This window comes from Vicugna pacos, chromosome 18 (assembly GCF_048564905.1).
Source record: "Vicugna pacos chromosome 18, VicPac4, whole genome shotgun sequence".
Classification (NCBI taxonomy): Eukaryota; Metazoa; Chordata; class Mammalia; order Artiodactyla; family Camelidae; genus Vicugna; species Vicugna pacos.
The window spans coordinates 32889209-32899241 of NC_133004.1; the positions used below are offsets into that span (position 1 = coordinate 32889209).

General features: G+C 42.4%; 1 protein-coding gene across 4 annotated transcripts; it reads right to left on the minus strand.

The window, feature by feature from the left end:
• Positions 1-286: 286 nt before the first annotated feature.
• TMEM219 (transmembrane protein 219) lies at positions 287-9639 on the minus strand. Of its 4 annotated transcripts, none has more exons than XM_006201271.3 (6): positions 9539-9639; positions 8293-8491; positions 8012-8201; positions 2953-3182; positions 1404-1573; positions 287-385 (listed from the first exon to the last, which is right to left on the minus strand). In XM_006201271.3, exons 2-5 carry the CDS (start codon positions 8455-8457, stop codon positions 1436-1438), a joined length of 723 nt encoding a protein of 240 aa, XP_006201333.1. In that variant the 5' UTR covers positions 8458-8491; positions 9539-9639; the 3' UTR covers positions 287-385; positions 1404-1435. The 4 variants fall into 4 exon arrangements, with proteins under 4 accessions (XP_006201333.1, XP_006201334.1, XP_072799016.1 ...); XM_006201272.4 differs by having other exon boundaries at positions 8293-8494; positions 9539-9607; XM_072942915.1 differs by lacking the exon at positions 9539-9639 and adding an exon at positions 9290-9532.
• Between the last annotated feature and the right edge of the window lie 394 nt (positions 9640-10033).

The window sequence follows — 10033 nt, forward strand, 5'->3', positions numbered from 1 at the left end:
CAAAGAATTTCCATGACCACACCCACCTGACTCTTTAAACTAGCTGGAATTATCTATTTTATTGCATAAACGAAAACAAGACATAAAGTGGAAGCTCTGGGATCAAAACGAGGTGTTTTCCAAAGCTAGTCACAACCGTGGCAAGAACTGTAGTACCCTATGCCCTATACCAACCTGTATCCCAAACTAAAGTATCATCAAGGAAAAAAATCCCCCAAACCTCCCAAGCCTCTCTACCCTAAAATTCCCACCTCAACCCAATCCCCAGTAAACACCCAGGGAAACATTGGGCAAAAAAGCCTTTTATTTCCCCCCACATTCCAGCTCTCCACTTTTTGTAACATCTCTTCCAACTCAGAACCAAGGCTCAAGAAGTTGATTCAACCTGGAGAGAAATAAAATAAAAACACAGGGCAGGTCAGAGGGCCCCTGGAGGAAGGTCTGGAATGACTGCAGAAACAGGAAAGAGCAGAGGAAGTGACAACTAGAGATAGGTACAGGCACTTATTCCAACTGAGAAGGCCTCAGGACCCCAGGATCTTCTAGGAGCCAGGGAGCCTTCCTTTCCCAATCGGCTCAGATCTAAGAATGGCTGAGAGGGCTCCGCCATTTTCTGTCTGACATAAGTGGTTGGAACTGTCAGGCCTAGCCCTAAGCAAAATAAGCACAAAGTTGATCTGGAGGGTCCACTTCCTCCAGCCAGAGCCCTTCCCTGGGCCTCAGCTATTTCCTCTTCTCCCACAGAGACTTCCTAGGGCACAGCAGCCAGCTGAAGCTTAGAGCAGTTTAAGAGCTGGATGCACAAAATATTACTTTCAAATTATATAAGACTCACCTGAAAGGGTGAGATTTTTTTTTAACCTTAATGAGCTGACACACTAGTTAGGCAATATGTCCCACTCCCACTTTGGAGGCTGTGTCTCTCCAAGGATCCTGTTAGCAGATTCAACTTTTTCTAAATGTAATGATGGCTAAGGAAAAGAGAAGGTGCATATGAAGTCCTTGGGTGCACAGTATGTGCCCAGTAAATGGGCATCATCAATCAATTCTTTTGAATGGCTCAAGATGAATTTTACAAAATTTGCATCATAAAACTGAGTATCAGAATTTCAGGACAAAGGCAAGACAAACATGATTCATATATAGGACACATCATCAAATCTGAGCCCTCTTAATTCACCATTGTTGCCAAAAAGCTTGGATGTGAACTGAAGCCATGGATGAATCTTAAAATCAGAACGTTCACCGAAAGAAGTCAGTCACAAAAGAATATGTATGATTCCATCTACATAAGGTACAAAAATAAGACCAAGCCATATAGTTTAGATATAACTCTATCTCAGTTACAATTGCCACCCCCATCCCACCCCCTGTTCCCACAGGACTGAGGCAAAGAACCTTACCTGAGAATGAGAAGGGAACTAGGCCAGTGCCCTCAGAGCCGGGTTCTAGACCAGTGGGACTCTCGGCGTGGATGGAAGCACACAGCAGTGAGATAGCATAGAAGGCCACAGAAGAGAAGCAGGAAGGAGCCCAAAACCAGCAGCCTGGAGCCACACAGAGCCAGCTCCTCCTAGGGGTGGGGCCAGGGAGGGGAAGGAATGATGAGAGAGGGACTGTGGAGAATCTTCCCTTGGGAAGACATCTTAGATATCCCCAGTCCAAGGACTATAGAGAGACGCCTCCATGGGGAAGGGGGCTGTTAACATCCAGGGAGCAACTAAAGGGAAAATGTTATTATTATATAAGCTAACATTTGTCTCAATGGTCTACAAACTGCTTTCTTGCCCAAACATCAAACTGAACCCCTATAATGACTCCAGGAGATAGGAAAGTTCATTACTGTCTACATTTAAAGATATGCAAGCAGGGCCAGATCTGGAAACCAAGGTCTTCTCTGATCCCAAAACTCCCAGGTCATGCTCCTCACCACAGTCTTTGCAAATGTGAAGGAAGAGAATGCAGCAGCCTTCTAACTGGTTTCTCTCTCTTCCATTTAGCTAGTCTCCTCCACCCAGCACCAGTGGCTCCCATGACCTGCAGTATCAAGTTGTGATATCTCAGCCTAGCATCGCAGTGCCTCATGATCTGGCCCCTGCATCCCTTCTACCTTCTCCCCTTAAGTCATTCCTAAGTGTTTATGCTGATTGATCCCTTTGCCTGGAATGTATCTCCCCTCTCATGAACTCCGTCTACTGCATTCCTGCCCAAATCTTCCTCACTCTTCAAAAATCATCCTGACAGGAGAGAATGAGCCTGGGACTTGGAAATCAGAAGGCTCTAAGGTGCAATCCTGGCTCTGCCACTTAACAAGTTGTGTGGCCTGGGGCAATTCACTCCCTCTCTCCAGGTTTGTTTCCTCATCTGTAAAATGGGATAACAGCTACCTCAAAAAGCTATTTTAAGATCAAATGAGATAATGAACCCGAAAGCACTTTGTACATTATAAACTATTGTAAACAATTCCCTTTTTTAAATGCCACCTTGTTGGTGAAGCACTCTCCATAAGTGTTCAAGTTACAGCTAATTGGTCCTTATTCTGTTTGAATAACACTTTCCTCACATCTCTATGATAGCAATTAGCCCATCCTGCCTCTTATTACAGGTTCTGAATTCCTTTGAGGTAAGGATCATGTTTTATTGTATTTAAAGACAATAGTTAATACTAATAGCTATCTCTTATCCAATCTTTATTATGTATCAGGCATTGTACTAGGCACTTTATATTCATTCTCATTTATCCTTATTTGTTGGAATTAGGAGACAGTATCATATTTTCTGTTTTACAGATGAGGAAGCTGAGGCTCAGATGCTTGTTCAAGGTCACACAGCCTCTGAGGCAGGATTATAAAGCCTGGGCTTTTTCTACTAGGTAAAATTGCCTCCAGAAGCCATCAAGACACAGCATTCAGCACGGCAGTTTATGAAACCCCAACAATCTGAGGCTCTTACCGAGGTGAGCAGCTTGGTGAGCACAAGACCTTCACGGCTCCAGACACTGACACACTCCTCAGCCATCTCACGGCTCAGGGTAGCATTTCCTGCTCCCTCTTCTGAGCAGGACATGGGTGGCTGGCTGGAGGGCAGAATTCCTGGAGCACTACTAAAATACAGGCAGGTTCTTGGTGTCTTTTCTGTGGTCACCCTGGCTGTAATGAGGATCAGCTCTTCTGCAGAAGATCCTATGAGAGGCACAGGGGAGGAAATGGAAGAAAATGCAGGTAGGTTGGGAGCTATCCATCTTTAGACATCTATTCATTTCTATAGGCTTCCTTACCATACCAGGTATTTTGGCATTGATTCTATTCAATAAAGTAAATGCCTTCATTTACATCACTGAGAAATGAATACAACTATATACCAATATAAATAAAAAATTAATTTAAACTAGCTCACAATCAATAAAATAATCATACCAATACTCAGAAAGCTGTAGCAAAACTGGGGTAGATACACATTGCTGATGTCAGTTTGTACATTTTGTCCTTTCTAAGAAAGCAGTTTTCCACCAAAATCTGTTAAAAGGTTCATACCCCATTTCAAATTAGTGGGAAAAGGATGGCCTATTCAGTCAATGATCTTGAGACAATTTCCATTTGGGAAAAAAAATCAGACTCTTACCTCACACGATAAAATCCAGCTGTATTAAAGACCTATACAAATAAACTAAAACAAAACAAAACAAAAACTTAAGCAAGTATTGAAAGAAAATACAGAAGAGTATTTTCTAATTTAAAGTGGGAAAGGCTTTCCAAAGAAAGACACAAAACCTAAAAGCCTGAGTAGGGAACAAGAGCAATAAATTTCATAAAAATTAAAGGCTTCTATACAATGAAAGATAAGTTTTTAAAAAGTAACAGAATGGCTGAAAATACCTATAATATATTTAACTGGCAAAAGGGTTTACTATCCAGAATGTATAAAGATCTAAAAAATTCAGAAGATAAAGACAAATAACTTAAAAGAAAAGTAAAGGATATGAACAGGAAATTCAGAGAAGACATGAAAATGGCCAATAAACCTGTAAGATGTTCAAGATGCTCATTAGTTCAGGAGAAAGTAAATTAAAACAATCAGGTAATTCTCTAGGCCATCAAATTGGTAAAAATTTAAAAGACTTTAATAACAAGAATTGTTGAAGATGTGGGGAAATGAGCACTCTCCATTGGTGACACCTGTTAGAAGACAATTTTCTGTCAGTTTTTTTTTTGTTTTTATAAGAACATTGGTGGGTGGTAATTAGATTTATTTGTTTATTTACTTTTTTTAGAGGAGGTACTGGAGATTGAACCCAGGACCTTATGAATGCTAAGCATGTGCTCTACCACTTTGAGCTATACCCTCCTCCCTTGTCAATTTTAAGTGGAGACAGAGAGGGACTGAGAGGATGCCCACAAAACCGTGGACTCTGCAGGGGAGGTAAGGAGGACTTTTATGGTTGCTTTGTATACTTCTGTGTGATAGTGAATCCACAATAAAATGAATTTGTGTGTTTAAAAAAGGTCCCTACCCTCTGACTCAGTAGAAACTAACCCTAAGAAATGGACTCAAAAGAAAAATGCAAACTATACCAAATGTTTACTATAATTTCATAAAAATATCAAAAAATAGAAAAAATAAAGATGTTTAACAATAGGGAAATCATTAACAAATGACAGCCTAACCATTAACAGATCAATTTATATCCATTAAAATAATAGTGTTCTGGCCATTCAGTAATACAAAAAACATGATGTCAGAAGGCGGGAAAAAGAGAAATACAAACCAGTATATACATCATAATTAGAACTGAGAAACATACACAAAATCAAATCAGTCACCAAATCCTGTCAATCCCACACTTCTAACAACGCTCTCAAATCAGTCCCCTTCTTTCACACCACTGTCTTAGCTCAGTTTTTCTTATCATCTTTTTTATTGCAAACACTTCCTAACTGGTCTTTGTGCATCTGGACACATTTCTTCCAGGCAGTCAGCCAACAGAATATGATCTTCTTAAAAGAACAACAACACAAAATTCTACTATTTTCCTGATTAAACTATTTGTGTTGGATAAAGTCCAACTACCTTGGCTTGGCACAGGAGACTCTCCATGGGACTCTGCCTGCTTCTTCAGACCCATCTCCTGCCACTCATTCAACACTCCTTCCTCTGCACCTGTCAAACTGAACCCCTGGAAGTTCCTAACCGAGCCATTCTAATCTTTGTCTGCATGCCTTTGCATTCGCTCTTCCCTCTAGCTGGAAGGGTACATTCCTAAGCCTCCCTCAAACCTAGGCTCTAGCGCTGTATCCTTGGAAAAGCCTGTCTTCATCATCCCTGCTTGACAGATATCTGAGTACTCCTACTGTACCTTGTGTTCTACTGCACGTGTTGAAAGGTATTTACTTCTGTTCACATCTGAATCCTCGCTAGATTGTGAGTAACTTGAGGTGAAGACCCATATCTTACAGATCTCTGTATTCCCCATGCTTGGCACATAGTAGGTGCTCAATAGTCATTGCTTACATGATGCGATCATATGTGATTACTTCTGGGGGTAATTAGATTTATTTACTTATTTATTTTTAATGGTGGTACTGAGGATTGAACCCAGGACCTTTGGCATGCTAAGCAGGCACTCTGCCACTAAGCTGTACCCTCCCCCTATATGTGATTACTTTTTACTTTGTCCTGAAGAATCTTTGATGTTATAACTTTATTTCTAACCATAATAAAAAGAACTGGGCTTCTTTGCAGAAGCAGAAATTGACAAGCTGCTCCTAAAATTCATATGGAAATTCAAGGGTCTAGAATAGCCAAAACAATCTTAAAAAAAGAACAAAGCTAGAGAACTCACATTTTCAGATTTCAAAACTTACTACAACGCTACAGTGATCAAAACAGTGTGATACTAGCATAAGCACAGACATATAGGTTAATGGCACAGAACTGAGAATCCAGAAATAAACCCATACATCTATGGTCAAGTAATTTTCAGTAAAAGTCCCAAGACTCTTCAATGGGGAAAGAATAGTCTTCTCAACAAAACATGCTGGGACAACTGAATAGCAACTGCAAAAGAGTAAAGTTGGATCCCATCCTCACACCATACACAAAAATTAATTCAAAATGGATCACAGGCCTAAATGTAAGAGCTAGAACTATAAAATTCTTAGGAGAAAATGTAGGAGTAAATCTTACTGACCTCAAGTTTGGCAAAGTCTTCTTAGATATGATACTAAAATCACAAGCAACAACAACAAAAAAAATAGATAAACTAGACTTCATCTCAATTAAAAACTTTTGTGCTTCAAAGCACACCATCAACAAAGTGAAAAGATAACCCAGAGAATGGGAGAGAAAATTTGCAAAATACAACATATAAGAGGCTTCTATCTAGAAAATAAAAAAAAAAACTCTTATAACTCAATAATTAGAAGACAAATTATTCAATTTTAAAGATGCGCAAAAACTCTGAATACACATTTCTCCAAAAAAGAGATACAAATGGCCAATAAGCAAATGAAAAAATGCTCAATAACATTAGTCATCAAGAAAATGCAAATGAGAACAATAGTTAGATACCACTTCACACTGATGAGGATGGCTATAATCAAAAAGACACATAATAACAAATGTTGGTGAGGAAGTAAAGAAATTCGAACTCTCATACATTACTAGTAGCAATGTAAAACAACACAGCCACTTTGGAAAATAGTCTGGCAGCTCCTCAAAAGATTAAACAAAGAGTTACCATATAAGCCAGAAATTCCACTCCTGGTATATATACCCAAAAGAAAACATATGATAATGCAAAAACTTGTACATGAGTGTTCCTAGCATCATCATTCATAAGAGACAAAAAGCGGAAATAATCCAAATGTCAATTAACTGATGAACGGATAAATAAAATATGGAATATTCATATAGTGAATATTCTCCGGCAAGAAAAAGAAATGAAGTATTGACATGTAATACAACATGGATGAACCTTGAAAACATGATGCTAAATGAAGAAGCCTGTCACAAAAGACCACATTTATACGAAATGTCCAGAGTAGGCAAATCTACAGAGACAGAAAGTAGATTACTGGTTGCCTAGGGTGAGAGGTTAGGAGAAAAAGGCAAGTGACTGCTAATGGGTACAAGATTTCTTTGTCAGGTAGTGAAAATGTTCTGGAATTCATTGTGGGGGCAGTTGCATGCTTTTGTGAATATACAGAAAGCCATTTAATTATACATTTTAAATGGGTGTATTTTATGGTACATGAATCATATCTCAATAAAGCTGTTACATATATTTTTTTAAAATAAAAAGAACAGGAAAAAATGTCCCAAGTTTGTATATAACAGACACATTCCTTTACTCTTGCTCTTTGATCACAAACATGTATATACCTGGAAATACAGAGGCCTACCCACCTCCACACACATACACATATTGATTCATAGGAGAATCTTAGAATGACAGTGTTGGAAAAGATCTCAGAAGTCTGAAAATTCCACCTTTCTCTCCTCTCTGTTTTCATCTTCACATTTTTTAGATAAGGAACCTGAGGCCAAATCTAACACAGGAATTAATGGCACCCCCTGACTCACTCTCACTCATCTTTTTTCCAGAATACTCTAAGCAGTTTGGATGGTATTTAACTTTTTCTGTATCCTTCATAGCACTGAGAGCTGGGCTAAGCACGTAACAGGGACTAACGACACTAGTTTAAATGAACAGGACATGCTTCTCTGATATCCCTGGGGAAAAAGAAAGTGCCTCTAACAGAAGGCTCTAGGGATGAAGAGAGATGAAAAGGAGTATTAGGTCAAATCTAGCCCATCTCACCACAACTCCAAGGACAGAATCAAAGAAGGAAGGGAAGAGAGAAAACATTTATAGAGAACATACACAAGCACTGAAAGTATTTAGTTCTATTACAACAGAAGTGACTAAGGCCCAGAGATGTTAGTGAGGTCAGAGGCAGGGCCCAACCCTGAGTGTTCTGATATCCAACTCCACGGTCCTCCTTGGTCTCACCTGTCAATCCCAAGTGACTACCCTGGACCGTGGCTTGGAATGTCTGGGTCTTGTTCCTGTCTGGACCATCTCCGAAGTTCAAGGTGGTCAATAACCCCACGACGTGAGACCCATGCCACTTCTCTGTGACTGTCCCATTCACGGGGCACAGGGTCAGCTGGCCAAAAGATCTCAAGAAGGAGACCCAGTCCTATGAGCAGAAGGAAGGAAGGGGAGAGGTGAGAGATTAGCAGCAAGAGCTCGCCAGCAGGGGAAGGATGAGCAGGAGGGTAAGTACTCACCTGAGGGATGTCAGGGCTGCGCAGGCCAGTCCTGTGGGTGAGGAGGAAGACACCAAGGCCGAGGCCAGAAAGGCCAAGCAGCAGCAGGATGAAAGTGGCACAGACCAGAGGTGGGTGGTGGGCCAGGCAGAGATGCAGGTTGTGCCCTGCCTGGCAGCTGCCCATGGGGAGCAGAGGGGTCTGGGCCTCCAGGGAGAGCCTGCTGGAGGACAGGATGAAAGACCTGGACAAGAGCCTACCAGTAAGAAGGCACTTACCCATTTTATTCAAAGGGAAGTTAAAGCACCAAGAAGATAAGGGATGTGCCCAAGGTCACACAGCCAGTTAGTGGCAGAGTGAGGACAAGAACCTAAGACTCTTGACTCTTAAGTGTTCATCTCCATGCACCACTCAATACAAGTTTGCTGCATTTCATTTCTGAAGTAATCAAGGCGGAAGCAGAGCAGAGCACGCTGTACTTGAAAAGGGAACTCAGAAAGAAGAATTCTCAAAGGGAGAAATTCAGGAACCAGCTGTTCTGGGTCTAGGGTTTGGCTGAAGAACAGTTCCAGCTGATAGCCCAGACAAGGGAAGTGTCTGACGAACAGAATTCCACTTTGGAGCTAAACTGCTCAATTTGAATCCTCCTCTGCCACTCACTGGCTATGTGAGAAAAATCAGCTAACCTTTGCGAGCTTAAGATTCTATGAAATGGGAGGTCTAAGAACACCACCAAAAGTAATGAGGACTAAATGGGACAGATTAAACAGGTTGTATAATACTTGGTCTTGCAGGAACTGAACAAATGTCCATTTCCTTTCTATTTCTCTGGGTCATATTGATCTTCAAAACCAGGCGAGGCACGACAAAAATACAGTGGGGAAAACTGGGACTTTAACGCAGGAGTAGTAGGGCCGAGGTCTGAAACTCGTCTCCTGCTTCCAAGTGGAGTGTGACTTCCCAGACGAGAAGCGACAGCCTGATGAAAAGGAACATCTGGAAGGCGAGATAAACATACGGGACAGGAAGAGAAAAAGGACTCCAGGGAAATGCAGGTGTCACAAATGCTCAGCCCCGGCCCTTCCTCCCGTCCTTACACATCTGGAAAGGGGGAAAAGGCAGGAAAGGGGAGGGCAGAGCTTGAGGGTCGGCGGCTGGTGGTGTCCCTAGGCGTTCCCCTCCCCCAGAAAGCCCCTCTGGCAGAAACTCAACACCCGCATCCCTTCCCAGGCTAGCGGCTTTAGGTCCGCCCGCCGCTCGCTCTCACCGCTCGCAGCACGGCGGAGGCCGACTACCCCGCGACGTCACGCGTGGAGTCGCGAAGGGGCGGGATCCGCGCTCCCTCCCACCCACCCCACCCCCTCGGCGGGGATTCGCATGCGCAGTGCCCACGCAGGCGGCCGCCACGCCTCTCCTAGTCAGGGTGGGGGCGTACCAAGAGGAAATCCAATGCAGGGGCAAAAGGCTAGAAATAACTCCGCGGGAGGTGAGTAAAAGGAAGAATGCAAGGGATCTAATCCTAGAGACGTTGTGGAAGTTAAGCTCTCCATCTGGAGAGACCATGGGGGCATTTCGACGAGAATCTTGTCGCAGACATTTTTCTTTTACTCGTCTCCCACCCGCGCCAATAGCACAGCCCAGCCGCGCCCAGGTTCCGGGTAAAGATTTGGGGTCCGCCCGAGGGCGGGGCTCCGGTCCTAAGATTCTGGCCTTCCGGGAGGGCCGCCGTGGTTGAACTTCGCTATTCTCTGCAGCCCAGTTG

Coding starts and splice junctions, on each gene's coding strand:
- TMEM219 (XM_072942914.1), bottom strand. CDS start 8,553: ATGGGTAAGTGCCTTCTTACTGGTAGGCTCTTGTCCAGGTCTTTCATC. Junction 8,202..8,292: donor GCAGCCCTGACATCCCTCAG/GTGAGTACTTAC, acceptor TTCTGCTCATAG/GACTGGGTCTCCTTCTTGAG. Junction 3,183..8,011: donor TAGTCACTTGGGATTGACAG/GTGAGACCAAGG, acceptor TGCCTCTCATAG/GATCTTCTGCAGAAGAGCTG.